The following is a 22,998-nucleotide window of genomic DNA, read 5'->3' as shown; positions in this document are numbered from 1 at the left end:
AACTTCATTAGGTTGGTGGCAGTGCATCTCAAGCCCCAGTGTTTATATACACAGTTGAGTCTCAAAGGGTAAATGTTCCTTTGAAAGGAGTTCAGATAATGCCAGATGCTTGCATACTATTGCCCCAAGGGAGGCCATGGATTCAATGGTTAGAAATTGTATAAAATATAAAAATATTATGCAAATATACATATTATAAAATATTAGAAAAGCCCTCTGTTTTGGCTGGGCTTTTCTATCCTTGCTTGGTTTACTTCAGCTGTGTTCCCCTAGGTGACTGCAACCAGAATTGAACTGCTTGCTTTGACATTTAGTTTGAAAAGGAGAATGAATGTTTCAGGCTGGGGAAGGCAAGAAAACTAAAGCTTGTGTAATTGTGTGTGTGGTTCACCAGGCCTTGGACATTTCTGGCAATATCATCCTTCTTTTGGCTAAATTCCGTAATTTTGTTTTACACCTGTTCCAGTGTAATTATTAAGGACACTCAAAGGATCTTAGTTTGGATGGTAAATTATATTGTTACCCTATTTATGACTCCCTGTCTCTTCACTCAACACTGGACAAGACCTCTCACTTTGGTAGTACTTTTTTTGTTGTTCTGCAAAGGGTTGGAAATGACATAAAGCTGGATACCAGGAGACTCAACTAAGAGTAGAAAGTGCAAAAAAAAGAGTAGAAGATGCAATTGCTTCTGTGGAGCAGGAAATACCAGTGTTGAGTAACGCTTTGAAACTTTGTGAAAGCCAGAACATTTCTTGTTAGATTTATTCCTAGGAATTTTGATTTTTTTTAATGCTTTTGTAAATGATATATTCTTGTTTTTTATTTATTGCTGGTTTAAGAAAAGCTGATGACTTTTTGGTATAATGACTTTTTCATTTTATCATGAATACGTGTTGAGTTTTGTCCGTTTTCTTTTTCTTTTTTCCTTTTTTTTCTTACATCAAGATGATCATATGGTCCATTTATATTTCTTAAACTGCCTAACTCTTATTCCTGAATCTATGTACAATATCTTTGTGTATCATCTTCTGGGAAGAACTTCCGTTTTTCTGCGGCCTTCCCTCAGCCCCAGGTTAGGGTCAATCTTTGAGGAAAGTCTCCCTTTTCTGTGCGCTCTCTGCATTTCTTCTGGCATGTTTGTTTTCTGCATTGCAATGTGAACTCCTTGAGAGTAGAAATTTCCTTCTCATCTCTGTCCTCATAAAGGTGTATAATTCTCTCTACATAGGGTACATACACTGTTCTTTCCTGGTAAAAGACGTTCAGGCCTTGCTTGCTGCTTCTAAAAGTACTAACTGTACAGCCCTGTCAGCTAATTTCTTCAACTGTGACTCCGGTATTTCTTTTGCTGTTTGCTGGCCCAAGTGTAACTCTCCTCTGTCCTTAATTCAAAGGCAGCTCATGTGTGGTTACTACTTCCTTTTCTTACCACAGTTTCTATTTCATTCCTCTAGCCAGAATGATGTGCCACTTTCATTTAGGTTCATCATAGACCTCAGCATCTCTGTAGCCACTTCTGTTTTCCCAAAGGGAAAGGGGTGAGTCCCTTATCTTGTCTCTCTTGCAGGAGATCACCAGAGATTATCTAGTGATAATCTCTTCCTTTTGTTCTGTGCTTTTAGAATAAATCTAGATTATGTTGATGTAACTCTTAGAGCACTTCTGTTTCCTCGTCTGTAAAATAAGGGGCTTGGATCTGGTAATTATTAGGTTCCTTCCAGCATGAACATTTTATGATTAATGAGTTAAGGTTCTTTATTAGTTAGGGGTATTACATATAAATGCACACACTTGATGTGTGCCAACACTTTATTAATTTGAGTTGGAACTGAATATCTGTTTTCCTGTAGATACCTCTTATGCTACTACAGTGAAGTTCTTGGGCTAACCCTGTACAGTCATGTTGCCAAAAAACTCTGAATGGGTATCTATGAATGGAGAAAGAGAAGAGCTGCCATGGACGTCCACTGCTTCATTTGCACACTGTTTACATTATATTCCATGTCTGTGTTGCCTCCTAGGGCTGTACAGAGGTTTACCCTGATTCTCTGTCCGGCTTCTGAATAGGGACTGGCACATAGTAGGTGGTGAATAAATACTTGTTAAATGAGTACATAAATGAATGTTTTAGTGTTTTGTTATGTTCCATGCACTATGCTAAGTATTCTGTTTATATTATTTAACCCTCAAACCTTCTGAGAGTGCTACTGTTATAAACTTAGGAAACAGGCTTTGAAAAGTAAAGCACTTTCCTCAGGATTACTTAGAAGCAGAGAGATAGCATTCAAACTTAAGTCTTTTTGTCTATGAATTCCATGAGGTTATCATACTCTTGTGATATCTATTAGTCAACAGAAAATCTAATAAGAAACTGTGTAAAAATGTGTTTAGATTGGGAAAAAATAAGAAATCCAATTACTGTTCTAGCACTCACCATTAGAAATAAAAGTTTCTCCATTTATTTTTAGAGGTTAGGTCAAGTCAGAGTACAAACATACGCTCTGTATATTAACATACCTCCCTCAACTCAAAGTGGAACAAAAACATCACTTGCTAGGAATGGAATTGTAATCACATTATATACAGGCTTCATAGTATGACCATTTTCCTGTTCTTAAACAGCCTACTAAAATATCACTTTTGTGGCTCTAGTATTCCATTTATGATTGTTTTAATTTGGTCATTGCCCTGTTGTTCATATAGGTTGTTTTTCAGCCATAAAATACTGTAATGAATGTCTGTGTACATTTATCTTTCATCTCATCTCCTATTGTTTCCTTGGACAAAAGTCTAATAAGTAGAATTAATGGATTGAAGGATACAGTCTTTCTAAAGGCTCTCACTATATCTTGGTAAATTATTCTTTTTTTTTTTTTTTTTTCAGAAAGAACATTAAAGTTTTAAAATCGGCATAAAGTGGCTATGTTTCATAGGGTAAAAACCCTGAGTTGGAGTTTTGAATACAGTGCAGGGAAAAGGGAGTGAGCATAAAGAGGCACTTAAAATTTTTTTGTAACTTTGAGTTACAAAAGATATAACAGATATAACATTTATATAACACACTTATATTTTTCAAAATTCAAAAAGTGCAAATGAATGTATAATGAAAAGTTTCCCATCTCTGTCATCTGGGTACCCAGCTCCCTTCCTTGGAAGTCACTGTTACCTTTTTTTTTTTTTTTAAATATACTTTCAGGAGATACTTTGTAATATGTACAAGCCAATATGTGTATGCATTTTCCTTCCTTCCTTCCCTTCCTTGTCTTCCTCTCTCCCTCTCTTCCTTTCTTAGCCAAATGTTAATATATCACATACACGGTTTGGCACTATGCACTTTGATTTAATACATCTCAGGGGGCTAAGTCTCCATTAGTATATAGAAAATATCATTTTTTTAGTAGCTGCATGGTCTTGCATTTCATAGGGGTACATAATGTTTTATCAGTTCTATTGGTAGATTACATGCATAGGAAAGACTAGAAACAATCTAGCATGAACCATTGGGAAATTAATAACCATGTATGTGAGCCACTTTAGCCATGTGCAAGTGTATCTATAGGCTACATTCCTTCTGGGTCAGTAGGGTATGTTCATTTGTAATTTGCAAAGGGTTGGGTTGCCCTCTATTTATATGTAGAGAGCTAGGTTATTCTGGACAATGGGATTTTTACATCAAATGGGTTTGAGGGATACCTAAGCATGAATTTGGAAAGTTTGAAGGACTTTAAAAATGAAGGTAGTAAAGGGTAAAAAAAGTGCTTTCTTGGCCATTTTATTGAGGACCCTGGTGAGAGCAACCACTCAGTGCTAAAGAGATAATTTCTTGGATGTTTGTTTAAGAAACACATCACTAGGTCTCCTGTACGCCTGGGCTAGGGCCTCGGGATGCATAAAGTGTAACCCAGTCTCTGACCTGAAGTTCACAGTTTTAATGGGGGAAGTTGATAAATAAACAATTAGAAAAGGAGGTGCTTTGCTGTACTTGTTGTGCCTCAAAGATGTTAAGTTGAATTCGTCAAAAAATGAAAACATGGATGGTTTAATATTTAATTTAACTTGTAAAATAATAGAATCCTACTATTTAAAGGATTGTAGAGTTTTAGACCAACCTTTCATTTAGTGCAGGAGATCCCTACCTACCTCATGAACTCTGTTGGTCATTAAGCCACTACAGAGAAGTCATAACCTTCTGAGGCAGTCGGTTCTATTGTAGGGAGGAACTGTAGTTGGGAAATGATTTTTTATGAAGCAAAATTTATCGCATCCTGTAGTCATGATTTGACTTAGTATAGGGTTAAGATAGTTGACTCAGGAGTATCCCCAAAGCTAAAGGACCTTTCAGATCAAACTTTGTTGAATTAATTCTTTGAATCTCTGACTCATATTTACATGGAAGATTGATAGTCAGGTAACACTTACTGGTTGTTATTATATTGGACATTTGTGGGATTTTTGTGCCCAGCTCTCTCTCTGTCTCCCCCATCACCATGGCTACAATTAACAGTAAATACTGTTGACTTTTTAAAAAATCTGTTGTTAAACAGATTCCCCAAATCTGCTAAGCAAATCTTTATCCTTTACTGGTGCAGTTTTTTTGATACTGAACCTAAATGAAGGCCTTTGTGTTAATTGCCCCTATTAAATCTCATCTTGCCATTTAGGCAGCCTATTCTTAGTGTGCTTTGTGGTGAAAACAGTTAACATTATATCAGCTAATTCCACAGAGCAGGGGGGTCCAACCCACAGCCTATGGGGTGTGTGTGGCCCAGGATGGCTATGAATGCAGCCCAACACAAAATCGTAAATTTACTTAAAACATTATGAGATTTTTTTTTTTATGATTACATTTTGCAGTGTATTTATTGTGTGCCCTAGAGATGCCAAAAGGTTGGACACCCCTGCCATGGAGCTTAGGAGACTAGGAAATGGAGGTGTTGTGGAAAAACAAGTGATTGAGAATTTAGGAGTGTCCCCCATTCTTCCAGGATGAAGGTGTGTGTTGAATTATAAATGATTCTTCTTGAGTGTTCTAAAGGCAGCGGAAGTAAATGAAATTTATCTGGAGAAAGGTCTGGGTAAATCAAATTTCTTTGTTTGAAGCTCTAAATTTGGGAGTGAAATGTAATCTAGACTACTGGAGAATTTACTTTTACATTGTATGGTGCATAGTATTTTGACAAACTCCTTTTGACCTTGCTGCTGCGGGGTCACCCAAGGGGGTGGAGTTGAGAAGAACCACAGAATCTTTTGAGGAACAAGACCCAGGGCAGTAGGCTGGAGGCAGCTGGTGGTCAGGGTTTTAGCTTTGTTTACGAAGGTCATTTTTAAAAAAGAAGGGAACCTAACTTATATGGTATACGTACTTTTTCCAGAGAGAGAAGAGAGGACAGGCCTCCTTGAGATCGGCCATGGTGCTGGGGGTTGAGGGAAGAGCGGAAAGGCAGGTTACTCAGAAGGACGGGAGTGGAGGAAGAGACTAGGTGGGAACAAGGGTCGGCATTAGGACCTGCAATGATTCGTTAAAACTTCTAACTTTTGCCTTTGCGTTTGCCAACAGTGGTGTGGTCTGCTTTTAACTGTAGCTAAACAGACTGTAGCTATGGCATTGTGCGTGGTAGGCCCTTTACCTGCCTGTTGGCACACATATGTAATATTTGGAAGTATTCTCACTGTGCAGTCAAGTATAATTGTGCTGTAATAGGCTAAGAAGGGTCATCACCAGCAAAGTCGGAGCGGTGAAAAGACTGGAGGTTAGTCTCTGATGAGAGAAATCTTCATTCCTTTCTTCGTTTTTAAGTGCTCTGCAGTCTCAGCGAGAAGGAACTTTGGAGTCCTTGCAGGGGCTTTTATTTTTTAACCTTAAATTATAGATACCTCTATTAAAGAAAAAAAATGCTGTGTTTGATTTCGAAAATGCTGGTTTTGCACTAAAAGGCAAGCAAGCAGAGTGTTTCCTGGAAGGCAGTTAAAATAGGAGTTTGGAGCACCAGTGCAGGACCAGGAAGTTTAGAGATGTATTAATAGATCTGAGACATAGCCAAGAACTGAGCGTGGTGGGAGTTAAGGAAGGGTAGTGTCATGTAAACTAATAAGGAAAGGTGTGTCAGTGTGTCACATAATCTAAAAAAAAAAGTTAGGAAGAACATTGAGTTGAACAGAAGGGCATCACAAGTGAATTTCGACGAGATGGTTCAGTCAAGGGCTTGCTGGGGGAAAGACGGGTGATGGAAGGGTAGAGCGGGGTGAGCTGGATAGACACTGTTGCACTAGGCCTGGGAAGACAGGGTTTTTGGTACTAATTTTTATTTAAGCAACAGGGCTCACAGAAATGTCTGTTGCAGATACTGCCCACAGGCTGTCTACCTCTCCATTTCTCCAGCCAGGTGTATGAGTTTGTGAGTCAACCCTTGGTCGCCCTGGCATTAGGTAGAAGTAATAGGGTTTTGATGTGTGACCTCCAGACACACCGAAAGGAGGCAGCGGTGGGAATTTCCTTAATAGTTAGGACCAAGAGCCATAATCTCAACTTGGGGCTTATTATTTATTACTCTGACACTATAATACAAGAAGATAATAACCCCAAGGATCCTGTTTTCTCCTTTTATTGTTGTCACTTCCTTTGACAGCTAGATGTCTGTTTCTGATAGTCCTTAGCATCACACCAACATCTTCAGACGTTGAGAATTCTGTGACTTATTCTGCGATCTTTGGAAATTTTTACTGCTAGTAATTTTATTTCCTAACATGAGATTGATAATTCTGTGAACACGGTAGCTTTTCATTGCAGTGCTAAATCATAATGAAATCTTGTGAAGGCATTTTAATAGGGACCATGTTTAAGTTAAATTTTAGTTGCAGGAGAGGTACCAGTGCAAATTAATTAAAGTGATAAGTAAACAAATACTACCTTCCTTGAAGAGCAAAGTTTGCACATACATAGGTTACAACAATTACATCATGTCTCACCTTTCTGGTTAGGTTTGGATTGTACGTTGTTTCTAGTGATCTGCTCTTATTGAAAGACTTAGGAAAAGCCCTTTAGCACTGACTTTCTCAAATTTGCCATGGTATTATTCACCCCTTTGAAGGGAATAGTATAGGGCGTATTATAATGTTACTTAAATTGTGTGGACATGAAACTAGATATAAAAGCTTTATGTTTTTGGCTCATTTACAACTATAAACCAAGTCTCCAAATTTAATACAAAGACAAGTACAAAATCAACAAAATTCAGATTAATACAATTATTCAGCATCACACATGATGTTTATGTTTCACAGTAGAAAAAATAGCCTTAGAGGCTCCCGGTCAAGATGGCAGCATAGGCAGATGTGGCTCGCCTCTTCGCACAGTCACATCAAGATTACAACTAAAATATAGAACAGCCATCACTCAGGAATGTCAGAAATTGAGTTGAATGAAGTCTGATAGCTACGGAATTGAAGAAACCACATCCATCCAGACTGGTAGTAGGGGCTGGACGTGAAGTGGGCTGCTCCCACACCCACGTGGATAAAAATTCAGGAAGGATATCTTGGGAATGAGGAGTCCCAGACCCACACCCCAGGACCGCAGCCAGGGAGGTAAGTCGCCACAACTTCTGGCTGCCAAAACCAGTGGGGATTTGAGCTGGTGGAGGACGCTGCTGGAGCACTTCCTCTTGGGGAACCCACACAGGGGCTTGCCTACTCAGACTCACTCCCTCTGAGCCCCAGCACCAGGGCGGCAACAGGGAGAAACTGAAGTGTCGGGCATCAAGATGAGAAGAGGCCATCATCCCCTTGTTGAGCTCTCCCCCTACATCTAAGACCCCATCAAACTGGCTAACACTGTGCCTTGGAGATCTGCAGAGGCTCTACCCTACCTAACGTAAGGGGCCCTCCCAAGCTGCCCTTCCAGAAGAACGGCTGGTCTTGGCTCCTAGATCCTATCAAACAAGCATCAGCTGACTTCAATGAGCCCGAGGCAGCCAGATTAGAGCCACAGTGTGGCTTCACCAGGGAATCTCCAAGCCCAGCACAAGAAGCAGCCACCTCAGACTGCTTTATAGCTCAGGCAGGAGGGTGCCCTGGGCAAAACACAGGTGGAGGCTGACCTTGGCCTGCATCACCTGGAAACCCCAGGGCCAGCGCACCCAGTGGACAGCTACAGACCAAGTCAGAGCAACACCACCGTGTCCCTGCGCAGCTGATCCTCCATGGAGGTTGCTGATCAGTGGTCATAGCCAGTCCGTGCAACTGACTGGCCTGGGTAAATCCCTCCCATTGATCTGCCAATCGCGGCCAAGGCTCAACTACAAGAGGAGGATGTGCTCAGCCCATACAGAGGATGCACTTCAAGTATCCAGCTTGGGTAATGGGGGAGGCTGTGTCACTGGACCCTACTGGACACCTACTACAGTAGGCCACACTACCAAGACACAGAGTCAAAGCACCTCTACCTAATACTTAATAACAAACACAGGGAGGCTGCCGAAACAAGGAGACAAAGAAACATGACCCAAATAAAAGAACAGATCAAAACTCCAGGGAAAGAGCTAAAGGAAATGGAGATAAGCACTCTTATCAGATGCAGAGTTAAAAACATTGTTTATAAGGTTGCTCAAGGAACTTAGCAAGGACCTCAGCAGCATAAAAAAGATCCAGTCAGAAATGAAGGCTACACTAATTGAAATGAAGAACAATTTACAGGGAAATAGCAGTAGAGTGGATGAAGCTGAGAATCAAATCAATGATGTGGAACATAAGGAAGCAAAAAACCACCATGCAGAACAAGAAGAAAAAAGAATCCAAATAAACGAGGATAGTATAAGCAGCCTCTGGGACAACTTTAAGAGGTCCAACATTTGCCTCATAGGGGTGCCAAAAGGAAAAGAGAAAGAGCAAGAAATTGTAAATCTAACTGAAAAAATAGTGAAAGAAAACTTCCTTAATTTGGTGAGGGAAATAGACAGGCAAGCCCAGGAAGCTCAGAGACTCCCAGTTATGACGGACGTAAAGAACCCACTCCAAGACACATCATTATTAAAAGGCCAAAGGTTAAAGATAAAGAGAGACTCTTAGAAGCAAGAGAAGTTAGTTACTGAAAGGTTGTCAGATGGGAGGGGGGTTGGGGAAATGGTGAGGAGATGAGGGGATTTAGAAGTTTTAAACAGGTAGTTTCAGAATAGCCATGGGGGTGTAAAGTACAGTATAGGAAATAGAGTAGCCAGAGAACTGATACACATGGATGTGAACGATGGTGGGGAGATTGCCTGAGGGGGTGGGGAGTGCTGGGTGGGGGGGACAAAGAGGGGAAAATTAGGAGAACTCTAATAGTATAATCAGTAAAATATAATTTAAAAAAATAGCCTTAGGTCTGGTTCTGTTTGAAGTCTGTTTCTGTATTTTAGCTTAAGTGATACTAAAAGCTGCAATTCTCATAAGTTATATTATGCCAGGTGGTATCTATGACTTTAAGGCTGTTTGTAAGTTTAGGATAATCAGACCCCTAACCTAAGCAAAATAGTTGCCAACAAGCATTTCTCAAATACCAGTTTTAATGAGCTGTCTGCTGTCTTGAAGATGAGGTTAACATTATGACATTACGGAAGTCTTTATTAAATGGTTCTCTAAACCAATTAATGCTGGAGTGCGAATGGAAAAATGTCATTTCATACTTACAACCACATTTACTGCTAATGAACTTTCACAAATGGTGCTGCAAAGACAGGACCCATGTAATGTTTGCAGCATATATATGGTATTGGCTGTTAGCTGTTGGCTTTTGAATATACCATATCTATGTTGCCATATGCTCTGATTTTTCACTCTTTCAATTACAATTACTGTTAAACCTTTGCTCGTGCAGCATGCTGTAGGGATATTTGGCCTGAAGGAGATCTTACACTGAAGCAGCAGCAGAGAAAGCCTACTGGCAGTACTTGTTTAGATGATAGTTACTCATGATCCAGAATGTTTGTCATTCATTTTAGATTATCTTTTAAATTAAATGTTAAAAAAATTTGTACACAATTCTTAGACTCCCATTTTTGTCTTGACATATTTGCGACCTCCTGTTTATGAAACACTGCTTTAGCAAATATTTTTCTGATCACTATCTAGTAATCCAGGATTCAAAGATGAGAAAACAAACAAAAAAAAAATTTGACCATTCTTAATGTAATGAGAGGCACATTAACAACAAACTATAAATAGTTTGATTTGTGCTATGATAAAGGTATGCTAAGAGAGCTGTGAGTACTTATTGAAAGGAGCTGCCCAGATATCCTAAGAGTAGGAGAGAGGAAAAGATGTTTTTCGAACAGGTCTTAAAGGATGAGAGGGTGGGTTTGAACTGGGTAGAAAGATAGTATGTGTTAAGACCAAGGTCATGAAAGATATGATTATCATAACGGTGATACATGTGTGTCCCTAGAAGACATTTGTAATGCGAGTGGTAAGTTGGAACCCAAAAGTAAAATTTTTAATGGTTATACTAAATGTTTTAAGTATTACTTCATGTACTCTAGGGGAGCTGTAAGGATCTTAGAACTGGGAGACTATTCATGGCAGAATTTTTATATATAGCAATTACCACATTATATTGTAATGTTCTCCTTCACTAGTCTTTGGAGCTCTTCAAGGATCGTGCGTTACTGATCTTTGTATACTAAGCTCTTGGTAGAGTAACTGATAAAAAAGCTATTGCTTAGAAAGCCTTGGTTGAATGACTCCTTACGAGTAAAGAGGACTCGGGAGAATGATGACAGTCTCCTATGGTGGTGGCTTTAATCTTTTGTGGGTGACAGACCTCTGTAGTTCTGCTGAAAGCTATAAACCTCGTTGAAAATGCAAACACAGCCCTGACCCGTGTGGCTCAGCTGGTTGGGCATTGTCCCCGCAAAGTGAGGCGGCGGGTCGCTGGTTCTATGCCCAGTGCGCGTAGATGCCTAGGTTGGGGTTCGGTCCCCAGTATAGGGGGACGTGCCAGAAGCAGCCAGTCTATGTTTCTCTCTCACATCAATGTTTCTTTCCCTTGCTTTCTCCCTCCCTTTTCCTCTCTAAAAATAAATTTTTAAAAATCTTTAAAAAAAGAAATTGCAAATACAACATTTGGCTTACAGTTTTATGGAATTCATGTCCTTCTGAAGCAAGTCCATAGATTCGTGGTTCAGAATCCTGCCTTAGAGCATTATACCCAAGAAACCTATAATCACCTCCAAACCTCACCACGAGTAACTGCTGTGTATTAACAGTCTTTCCATGTCAGGTTATGGCAGTGTCTCTTTCTTATACTTTTATTGAGTTCTCTTCATTTTTAGGAAGAGATAATTCAAATAGCTGAACTGTCTATGAAGAAAGAACCAATTTTTTAATAATGATTAAAGGTACAGCTTTTCTGCTCTGTGGAGATAAAGACTGGAGAGCTATAATTAAGCCAGCAACCAAGAAGCAGCTGCTTGAGGGGATCCTGACATTCCTAAATTTGGATTTAGCGAGTGAGTTGAGGGCCTACAAGAGCACCCTAAGGCTCGATGAATTGCTAGAAGGACTCATAGGATTAAGAAAAGCTGTTCATATTAAAATTATCAGAAGGAAAAGGTATGCAGGGTAAAGTCCAGGAGAAACTGCAAGCTTCCAGGTGTCCTCTCCCAGTGCAGTGACACAGGTGCATCCCATAGCTCAACAACGATGTGGCAGCACTTGCCAATCAAGGCAACTCGCCATAGCCTTAGCATCCAGGGTTTTCTTTGGGGCCCAGTGACACAGGCTTGCAGCCTTCTTATCAGGGGGAATATTTCAAGGGTTCAGAGCTCATTTCCTAGGAACTGGCCAAGGGCTGGCCGGCCTTGCATGGAGACTAGCCTTTCTCGGGAATGGGCAGGGTTTGGGCAGCTCAGGCCTGTTGAGCTAACCCTTCCCTACACAGCAAATTAGCTTTCTCCTGGTCCGCCTCTCTGCCTAGCCACTCTTCCTAGATACAGTAGACTTCCTTGGTCTCATCATAGATGGCCATGCCATGTGTCTGGACTCTTCCTTTTTTCTTGCCAACAGGTAATTGGAAAGTTTAATTGCTCTTAAGAAATGTGCTTTGCAGTTTCATGAGATTATAGTGAAATGTAAGTGCTATTCTGTTGTTCATTCAGTGAATATTTTTGAGTGCTGCTGTATACCAGATTTAATGCTAAATGTGGATTTACAGAAATGATTAATAGGGGTCCTTGTCCTCAAGGAGCTTAGAGTTTCACAGGGGAGAGAAAAACAAAAGTAGTGATTCTGGTAAACACTGTGTGCTTTGGGGAGCAGTTAACCATTGGAGAGCCTGGTGGAAGGCATGTTTCTGTGTGTATGGAAGGGTGTTGGTGATAATTAGGGAGAGACTCCCTTAAAGGGGTCACTCATTGGGATGAGCCATAAAGATCAAATAGATACAAGTGGGCATCGAGCTGGTGTTTCTCCAGTCATTTCTGTAGCCAGGTTGCCTGTGTTGTTAGAGCATATATACATTGTTATTTGTATGGTCTCCTTGGCTTACTGAAAGCGTCCCCTAATCCTGGCTAGAAGATAAATGTCTTTCTCAGTGTTTGTACAAGAAAAAAGAGTGGCTTGATACAAATCTGTTTCCATTACTCCCTTCCCGTGAATCCACCCAGATGACATTTACAACCTTTAGTGGAAGGTTATAGTATTTTCACACACTGCTTCCCAATGGGGGAGTACATGAATGAGTAGTTTTGGACTAATAAGAATAAGTATAACCCGTAAAAATTTAAATGTACTTTGTTTCAAATGGGAGGGTAAATGTTTGCCTTTACCTTGATGAAATTGCATGTAACAGTTTCTCTATACTTGGAAGCAAAAAAGTTTTAGAAAAAACCTGGGTCCAAATTTCATCATATTTGGCTCCGTCTTATGTGTGCTTCTCAGCAGGATTTGGAACTTCTCTGAGTAATAAAGAGTTTTGTTTTTTGAGCAGTGCAAAGAAATTAATGGGATCAGGAATGTCTTATAGGGAATATGGGGTAATTTCAGAGTGTTAACCTTGAGAAAATTTTCTAATAAGATCTCGTTCTATTTTTCCAGCATTACAGTGTTTCTGCCACCTTTGCACAAAAGACAATTTTACTTGTGTCACAGATGGGCTCTGCTTTGTCTCTGTCACAGAGACCACAGACAAGATTATACACAATAGCATGTGTATAGCTGAAATTGACTTAATTCCTCGAGACCGACCATTTGTATGTGCACCGTCTACAAAAACTGGGTCAGTCACCACACCGTACTGCTGCAATCAGGACCACTGCAATAAAATAGAGCTCCCGACTGTTGGTAAGTGGTTGTAAAAGATGTTTTCTTGATACTACAAAAGAAGCTCTTAGACTCTGGCTTTGACTTTAGAACTGGAAGGGAACTGAAGAACTGTCTACCCCAGCTTGTTCCGTTTAGAGGCAAGAAGAAACTTGCCCATAGTTGTAGAATTATAAGAGAGGCCAAGGTCCTGGTTGCTGCGTGTGTGTTCTGTGAGAAGGTGATTCCATGATAGACTTTCTCTGAGGTCTGTTGTGCTGGAAGCGGTGGCCTCTTCAAAGCGAATTCTGACAAAGCCCACTGCAGCAGTGTGTCCTCAGAATATCATCCTTTGTCCTCAGAGGGGATTTCTTCTTCCTTGTTCAGTGCTCTAGCCTTTTAAAGCAGTCAGTAATGGGTGGGAATTGAAAGCAGCACTCAGCAGTCCAGATGCATTCGTTTTGTAATTTCACCTTGCCTTATGATCTTTATGTTTAAATTACATATGAGATCTAGGTTTTTGGTCCTTCATTATAGTTTACATTTTAAAATGTCTTGGCATGGCCAGGAATTTTAAGGGCCAACTCTTAGGATTAGACTAATTTTAAGGTTCTAGTTTAAGATGTCAGTCTGAGCACATTATTTAACTCTTTTGTCACTTTCCTCAAATTCCAAATTTCTACTGTAATAATCAAAGAAATAGAAAAATAGGGGAACCTGTATTTAATGCTGACAAAATTAATGGAATAGTGCTACCCACATGCCTATACTTGTGAGGAACTTTGCAATTTATAGAGCAGATGACCTCAGACTAGTGAAAAGTTAACTAACTACTGTAAGAAAAGAAACAAAAGGACCTCTTACAAAACCCACCAATACCATAAGCCGAGGGGCTGGGGTTAGGCTTTAGGGGCAAACTCCCCGAGTCCTCCTTTAGGAAGCACCTGCTTTCAGTGCCCCGAGGGGCAGACCACAGTGTTCTCCTTCCACTCAGAGTTGGTCCAGGCGTCGTGCAGATTAAAGCTGGAAGCACTGCTGTGGCTCAGAGGAAAAGGGCCAGCCTAGCAGTTGGAGAAGGGAGGCAGCCTTCCCACGGTGCCTGTGCTCACAGCAAAGTCAGACTGGGTCTGCAGCGTGACGGGGCGTCTCCCTGTGGCCAGGCTCTGTCATGCTTTTTCCTGGCTTTTTTGGTAAGCTTCTGCCGTTATAGTATGGTAATTCCAGAATTGCCCGTTGCCATTGTTTGAACTTGAAATATTTGAATGGAAACTCACAAAACCTCGTGAAGGACTCACTTTATTTCTAATGCTGAAAGTACAGAAACTCCTCATTCCCAGGTCCCTGATATGCAAACAACAAAAACATTACCAAGTGAAAAGCTTCAGTGGTTTAAAAGAAGTAAACTGAACTGGATAAAGCGGAGTAGATGTCACCCTTTTAAATAGACTCACCCCATGACTGGGGAGAACTCACAGACCAAGGTCTGTTTTCAGCGGTTCGCCTTACAATGAGAACATTTCACAGTTGTTCAAGATTGCTTTCAGATGAAAAGCTCAATTGATGGATTATGTTTTTAATACAATATTGAAAGTGAACAGTAGACTAGATACTGTAATTATATAGTCAATGTGAGACAAGCTTAAAGCAAGATGAGCTTGAAAAGTTGTGCTACAATTCAGAGAAAAAGACAGTTGTTAAGCAAATTAAGAACTATAGAGGATAGATCTAGGTGATCCCATTTGCTTAGTGTAAAAATTCCAGAAAAAAAAGACACAAGAGCAGACAGAAGAGATAAGAATACTATGTAAAATTAATTTAAAAATACTTAACTCAAATACATATAATGAAAGATATACTGATTTTAAGAAAAAAGAAAAAGCCCTGACTAGGTGGCTCAGTTGGTTGGAGCATCATCCCCTGCACCAAAAGGTTGCAGGCTTGATTCCCAGTCAGGGCACATACTTAGGTTGAGGGTTCGATCCCTGGTTGGGACACATACAGGAGTCAACTGATTGATGTTTTTGTCTCATGTCAGTGTTTAGCTCTTTCCCTCTCTCTCAGATCAGAGAAAATATCCTCAGGTAAGGATTAGAAAAAGAGAATAAAGAAAAAAGTGTATATACATTTAGTACAAGTAAACACTGATTCACCATAAGAAGGAAAAAAGTTCAGATTTTCTGCTTTTTTAAAAAACCAGAAGGCAGTGGAACATTATATAGTGATTGTTATTCAAAATTCTTTAGACAAGCCAAGATTTTTTCATATATAAAGGCAGCAGGCATCTTGAGATAATTAAGTATTCAGTGTATAAGGGCCCATGTCCCCTTCCTGAGAAAAATTACTGGAATTAGAATTCTCTGTCATAAGAAATCAATTCAAATAAGATGTCAGGAACGGAGATGTGCTATTAAAGAAATGGTGGTGTGCAGTGATCCAGCAAGGCTCAAGATGAATGCCAAAGTAATTGTAATTAATGTCTTTTTTGAACAATGTAAAACAATAATTATTAAAAGAGATTATAAGAAAATAAATGTTCTTAAATTAAAAGCCAAAGTGATTAAAATAGACTAGAAAGTATACACGTGCAAACTCTGTTATAAAAAACAAGGACTGTATTTTGCCTGAACAAAATTGATGGAGATACTTACACACATCCATAAACTAAAATGTGAATTGTTTTGGGGTGGTGAGGCTGTATATGATTTTTTTTTAACTTCTACTCATCTGTGTTTATACATTTTCACCCCTGCTATGAAGCATATATATACTTGCATTGGAATAAGAACACAACTCAGAACTACTTAAGTAAGACTTAAGAAGATGTTAATGGGAGTTGTTCCAGAGTATTGGTTCTTTTATTAGTGACCGGAGAGTAATAACTAGGGAAGTCCTAAAATGGTGGTGGTAGCTGGCCTTGCTGTTTATTTAGATGGCTGAAAAATGCAGGAAGAATAAGTGGTTGTTGACTGAGTTGGTCATAAAAGGAGGGCCTATGGGGGAAAAGTGAATGATTCACTCGCTCTGGTTTCTAGCCCTGTGAACTGCTGTAATGAGGCTCCATGACTAATGGCAGGCCAACTAAGTGGTGGCCAGCGACAGGAAATGAGGGGGGTTAGAAAATCGTGAGTGTCACCTACAGTGTGTGTTTGTTGTTGATGATGTGTATTTCACTTGCCCCTTTTCAGGAAAGCCGTCCCCAGGCCTCGGTCCCGTTGAACTGGCGGCTGTCATTGCTGGGCCAGTCTGCTTTGTGTGCATCTCACTCATGTTGATGGTCTATATCTGCCATAACCGCACCGCCATCCACCATCGAGTGCCAAATGAAGAGGACCCTTCGTTAGATCGCCCTTTTATTTCAGAGGGCACCACGTTAAAAGATTTAATTTATGATATGACAACATCAGGGTCTGGATCAGGTAACGTAATTGATTTTCCTTTTTCCTAAGAAATCATTAAAAAAAATAACTAATTAGTTGGCTAAGTCACTTGGCTTAGTTTGTTAAAACTTGGGGTAGTATGAATGCTATTCCAGCTTTCAGCCTAATGAAGGCCTTTAAGCTTGGTTTATATCTGACTGAGGCTAGTTTAGTATGGACAGATTAGAACTTACTTTCATTGAAATAAGTCAGTATGTCAGCTTCATGTTTGTAAATTTCAAAGCATTCTCACATTCTCATGACTCCATGAGGTAGTAAGAACAAGGAGAATTATTCTCATAGGTGAGGCTATGTGCTGCTACCCATTCTCTTAGTACTGTGTAACAGCTTTATTGGTGTCTTTGAAGGCAGGCAGGACAGAAAATATGTTTCACATTGTGAAGGTTGTTTGTTAGCAAATGACATTGGTTTCTTTACCTCAGGCCTAGTTTTATATTAAAGTTACGAACTTTTAGCCATTTCCTCACTTCAGGAAAAAAAAAAGTCTAATCAGCTTGTTATTTAATTTGACTTTTTGAATCCATGGCACCTGTGATGTTTGCTTTTCTCAGGTCTGGTGACTTTTGTGGAATCAGAAATAGGCTGGCAAATTGCCACATTATCCCCTGAAGTGGATTTTGATATAGCAGTGCTTTATGTTTAAGCTGAAGGGGATTTATTTTTTACTTTTTCTTGCTTTGGAAGGATCCTAGAAGACAAAGACCCTTATCCTCTACAGTAGTGTAATTTGACACCGGTAGGAATCGAGATCTGGATTTCAGTGTAAGCGCTGTCACCGACTGGCTCTCCGACCTTGGTTAAGCCATGTCCTCTTTGGGCTTCTGTTTCCACATAAGAAATAGGAAGATACTATTGGTAATAGCACTTAAAGTGGCTTGTTAGGACTTACAAATGAGATATACTATCTAGCCTTTGAAAAGTATAAATAAACTTCAAATAAGGACTCCATTTATGGATAAAATGAAGATTAGAAAATTTCAGTACTTTTATAATCAAGTGATTAAAGGACTGTTAAACCAGAAATTGTGACTGGGGAAAGACTATGACTTTGAAGCACACAATCACATCTGATAATAAAGTTCACATAATGACAAATGCCTATTTATTTTAAGGAAATTAATATGTATTGTTATATATGTATATCTGTTCATTTATTTAAGTATGAAGAAACTGATCTCATGACCTGAAGTCTTCTGGAGAATTTGGCCGTATTACGTATATTTTCAGTAAGCGAGTTCTGTCCATGCCTTCTAGGATGCATGTAGGCTTGTGCTGGAGCCCAGGTCTCATAGGGCAGCCTTTAGGGACCCCTGAGGCCATTGTGAAGGAGGAGGCAATGAGACGTTGGATGGAGATGAAGTGGCCTCAGTCCTGAAGATGTGACTGTCTTTGGGTAGGAATGGGAGAGGAGTGGAGATTGTTTTAGGGCTTCTCTGGGCTTCTCCATTCATTCTGAGTTAGTCCACAGAGTTCCCTAAGAAGAATTGGCTCATTTTAGAAGTAATTCTGGACCAAAATACTATGATAAGCAAGGACCAAAAGTCACAGGAAATCAAGGTGGCTACGAATCATTTGGAATTAATCCCTTGGACCTGTTCTGTTGTTGCCGAATTTACGCCCAGGGAAATCAAAGCAGCTCATGCCACTTGGCACGCAATGTAGCAGAGCTCAAGGCGAACAGGCCTACCTAAAGGATCAGAAGGAATGGCTGTGTGGATGGCAGCTGATTATCCAATCAGAATACATTTTATTTGCCTTAAAGACAAAGACATGAAGTAAAGAATGGAATTATTCTTTTTTCCATTTTATCTTTATTTCTAGAGCCATCGGAGATCAGAGCTGTTGTCTGAAAGCTTCTTGCTCTCCTTTTATGCCTTATCCTGCAAAAACTTGTCTACGTTGTTTGCTAGCTTTGTGGTTTGGGGCAGTTAGATGATGTCTCATGCCTGAGTTATTTTACCTTTGAAATGAAAGTAATCGGATTGTTGTGAGGTTCAAATGAGATAAAGATGTTTGTGTAAAAGCATGTGGTAAATGGTAAAAGTGTGTCCAAATGACTGATATAAAAGGTATTTGGAAGAAAAATCCGACATACAGTATCCATTTGCTGCATTGTACAAAAAAGCTTAGTTTAAGGCCTCCTGTCCCTGTCGTAGTTGTTGCGTGCTGAATGGCCTCCAGATTTATCCAGACAGAAGCTTGCATCTGTTGAATGATAGCAGAAAATGCTGTGTCTTTCCCTTCTATTCATTATAAAACCTTAATGCCACCTCATGCACTGGACTCATGCTTGTGAGTAAATAAAATGTCTGTATATAATACCCTTTATAGTGCTTTCATTTGTTGAGGAAAAGGTAAAACTAAACATTTGATGTTATGTATTTATCTATTTATGAATTTAGCGCTATGACCATCATTGAGGAAAGGCCCTGTCTATCACAGAGACTGCCTTTAACTTGGGAACTGGAGGGAAGGCAGTGGAGAGCTGGGTTCGGCAGCTCTAACCTTCAAGCTGACCTAATCCCTGTTGCATTAGCTTGAATTGCAGGTTGTGCACGTGCCCATTTTTAAGCTGTCGTTAGATCATAACGTCTGTGTGAGCCTGCGCATGTGTGCCAGTGTTTGAAAGAGAGTGAGTCTCCTGTTGATGTTCTCATGTCTTGTTCACGTTCATGATCTCATAATGGATGCGAGCTGGTCAGGTCTTATTTCTGTTCATTAATGTGAAGCTTTTTCCCTATTTAAGTTTCTCAAGCAATTCTAAAGTTACAGACAGTAAAGCAGAGAATATAGAGATCTAAATTAGACCTATTTATTTTTGTCCTGAGAAGAAAATTATTACTTTTTAAAAATGCTCAGGTATTCATATAGATTGTAATAACCAAATACAGATAACACGATGAATCTATATGTGGTTTCTAATTTTAGGTCTGCATCTAGAATCCAGGGGTGAGGGGGCTGACAGACACTTTCCTTGTCCCCTTAGCCTTGCTTGTTCATACCATTTACATGAGTCTAGAATTGTCAGGCATTTTCAGACTTCTTAGTCAGCATTCCCCTTTCTTCTTTATTCCCTGGTTTTCCAACTTCCAGATTAACCTCGTGACATAGACTCGTAAGTATAGTTTAGATCTTTAAGTACATGGTATGGCCCTGTTCAAAGGCTTTAAGAAAACTTAGTAAATTAGTATCCACAATGAAGCTTAATTAGGAGTTGATTCTTCATAATACAAATGAGCTCCTTGATGTAAATAAGGATTTTTTACAGCTCTGTTTTTAGCTAGCATATAAATAAAAACATAAAAACAATTGTTTAGACTGCTCACTGCTTTGTAGGAGGCAGGGAGGGTAGGTAGAGCAAGGGGAGGAAAAAACCCATTTGAGAAACGTAGAGGTGAAGAGAAAAACTTCTGATGGCCTTAAAGATTTGGCATTTGGGTTTACAAGCATTTGACATTAGGGAACCAAAGAGAATAGATGACTTCATTTACTATCATTGGGTTAATTTGATCTAGCAAGCAACTCTGAATATAGGTTATAACTGACACAACTATATGTAATAGATTGTATAAATGTATGTATTAATCTATTAATCAATTTATTAATCTATTATGATAGTATAATATTGTGATCATTAAGATTGTACACATTACATGATAGTGTATATCATGATATACACTGGTATTTTAATTGTCAGTGTTAGTATAATTTTAGGTGACAGTTCCTTAGTCCAAGGGGCATATGATTTTTAAGTGAATTGGAGCAGTCCCAAATATGGTATTACTTAAACGTTGTAGGTAGTAAATTCTTGTCTGTAATGCAATACGTGTGGCAGTATTTCAAATTACATGTTTCAGAGTATTTCAAGTACACTTGGTAAGAAGGAAAAACAAAAAAGCCAGTCTCCCATTACCAAAGTAAATTACAAGACACTGTTGTTTGAGATACTAGTGTTGCCTAGGCGGCCCGTTCCTAGCAAGTATATTGCCTGTCTTGAAATGGTTTCTGTGATAATTTTTACTGATTTATTAAAAGTTAGGCCAACATTTACTTCTGTGTCTTGTATTCCTTACTTTTCTCCTCCCACAATTGGAACTGTTACCCGATTGATCTTTCTGAAATCAGATTTTTAAATTATTTCTTCCCATACATGGCCTCTTTTTAGAAATCTTTAACAGTTGTTCTTTTACCCACAGCTGTCATTGGTCATGTTGAGCTTGGCATCTATCTAGTCCTCGTCATGTTCTGGTAACAGCTTACCTTCTCTGGCACTGCTTTATTACTACATGCTTCTTCCCTTTTCTGTTTATCTAAGCTGGTCCCCTAAACATGTATCAGTCATTTCCTTCTATTTTTGCTCGCATATTCCTCCTACCTGAATATTTTACCTACTCCTCCTCCTCCTCCCTTTTGGTTCTGTCGCTCTGTAGAGGCCAGTCTAAATTCAACTTACTTTACAAAGCCCACCTTGACGCTGTAGGCAGGAATTTCTGGATTCTTTATTGTACTTATTACTTGCTTTTTAATCATGAATTGCTTTTTTTTTTTTTTTTTTTTTTTTGCAAATGGTAGCCTTTATCTCATTGAGATTGTAAGTTCCTTAAAAGTAGAACTTAAAATAATTAAGCTCTACTTTTCTGTCATGGTGTTGGAAACCCATACTGTTGTTGATTTTTTTTTTTTGTATTGAATACTACTTATTTTTATCTTCAGGTTTACCATTGCTTGTTCAGAGAACAATTGCGAGAACTATTGTATTACAAGAAAGTATTGGCAAAGGTCGATTTGGAGAAGTTTGGCGAGGAAAGTGGAGAGGAGAAGAAGTTGCTGTTAAAATATTCTCCTCTAGAGAAGAGCGTTCATGGTTCCGTGAGGCAGAGATATATCAAACCGTAATGTTACGTCATGAAAACATCTTGGGATTTATAGCAGCTGACAATAAAGGTCAGTAACATTTCCTTCTCCTTTGAATGTAACAAAATCTACCTAATTAACCCTTTTTAAAGGTATTGTTATGAAACATTGTAAAATTTAATGAGAAAAATAGATGTGTGTCATATAGGTTAGACCTATTCGGTCAAATGGATTATATTAGAAGCCTTTAGAACCAGGTACTTCTTAAAGATTTTCTTGACTCTTAGAGATTTAGGAATATGTTATTGTCTTACAAAATATAAAGGGCAATTTGTTTAAAAAGCCATGTGCTTTTGTTATTTTTGCCTCTGGACAGTTAGTTATTAAGTACAGTCATAATACAGAAAAAATTATAAACTCAGGTTGCTCAAAATTTTGAGGTAGGGTAGAGCCCAGATGCCTGTTTCCATTTCACGTCTTCCGACCATTAGGGCATTCTGATATATACTAATGACTTATCTGTAAGGAGAGTGAAAATAACTTCTCAGTGTATTCTATGTTTTAAGTTGTCAGGAGCTAAATGGATTAATCTTTTAAGTAACCTCAGTTAGATAGAGACATGGTTTCTCTTTTCCATCATGACACTTCCTTGCTTGTTGCTCCGGGACTTGGGGCCCAGCAGGTGCTTAAGGTCCTGGGTGAGATCAGATGCTGAGGAGGCAAGGAGGCCCTGTCAGTGGAGAGTCGGAGTGAGTGGTGACTGCGCGCTGTGACTCCATATTGGACTCACCCATTTTCTTGGCTTCAGTTACTACCTTTTGCCACAGTTCCTGCTTTTATAGCTTCTGTCAGAGACTTAGGTTACAACTCAGCTCTCATCATCCCCACCCTGAATCAAATGTTTCCCAATTTCCTGTTTTTTAAAAAAATGCCATCATCTTTTTGAGGTTGGCCAGAACCATAGTCATCTTTTTTCATCTATCCCTTCCCACTTTCTTCAACAGTATTTATTGTTTCAAACTATTAGTGTTTAATCTCGGTAACTGTGAATGATCTTAAAATTTTTCATTTTGCTTCTCTGTATTTTCAGATTGATTTATAACAAGGATTTATTACTTGTTTATTTTTCTAACTTCAGAGAAAATTTTCTATTTTCTCTGAAAAGAAGAAAATAATAAACTTCCAGCACTCACCTTCAATAATTATTAGCTCACTGCCAGTCATGTATGATCTCTGATTTCACCTGCACTGCCCCTAACTAAACTATTTGAAGCCATTCCTAGGTAACATTTTTCCATCCGTAGGCATTCTCAATTTATATCTTTAAATTATGAAGGAACTTTTTATGAAACATAACCATACTGCAGTTGTCTTTTTTTTTTTTTTTTTTTAAACAATTGGCTATTCACTTTAGGATCCAAAGTCCACACATTTC

The 22,998-nt window shown here is 39.1% G+C and overlaps 1 protein-coding gene across 1 annotated transcript in view; it reads left to right on the top strand.

Annotated features, from left to right (window-relative positions):
• Positions 1–22,998, top strand: part of TGFBR1 (transforming growth factor beta receptor 1) — a 48,730-nt gene that overhangs the window by 11,280 nt on the left and 14,452 nt on the right. The window contains exons 2-4 of the mRNA XM_054584621.1: positions 13,069–13,314; positions 16,458–16,688; positions 21,423–21,653. Of these exons, the coding sequence (XP_054440596.1) occupies positions 13,069–13,314; positions 16,458–16,688; positions 21,423–21,653 (708 nt within the window). The remainder of the gene's footprint in view (positions 1–13,068; positions 13,315–16,457; positions 16,689–21,422; positions 21,654–22,998) is intronic.

Source organism: Pteronotus mesoamericanus, unplaced genomic scaffold (genome assembly GCF_021234165.1).
Source record: "Pteronotus mesoamericanus isolate MK-2021 breed Mesoamerican mustached bat unplaced genomic scaffold, CSHL_Meso_final contig_78, whole genome shotgun sequence".
In the NCBI taxonomy this organism is placed as follows: domain Eukaryota; kingdom Metazoa; phylum Chordata; class Mammalia; order Chiroptera; family Mormoopidae; genus Pteronotus; species Pteronotus mesoamericanus.
The sequence above is the reverse complement of the archived record's forward strand: the minus strand, read 5'-3'. Positions and strand labels throughout refer to the sequence as shown.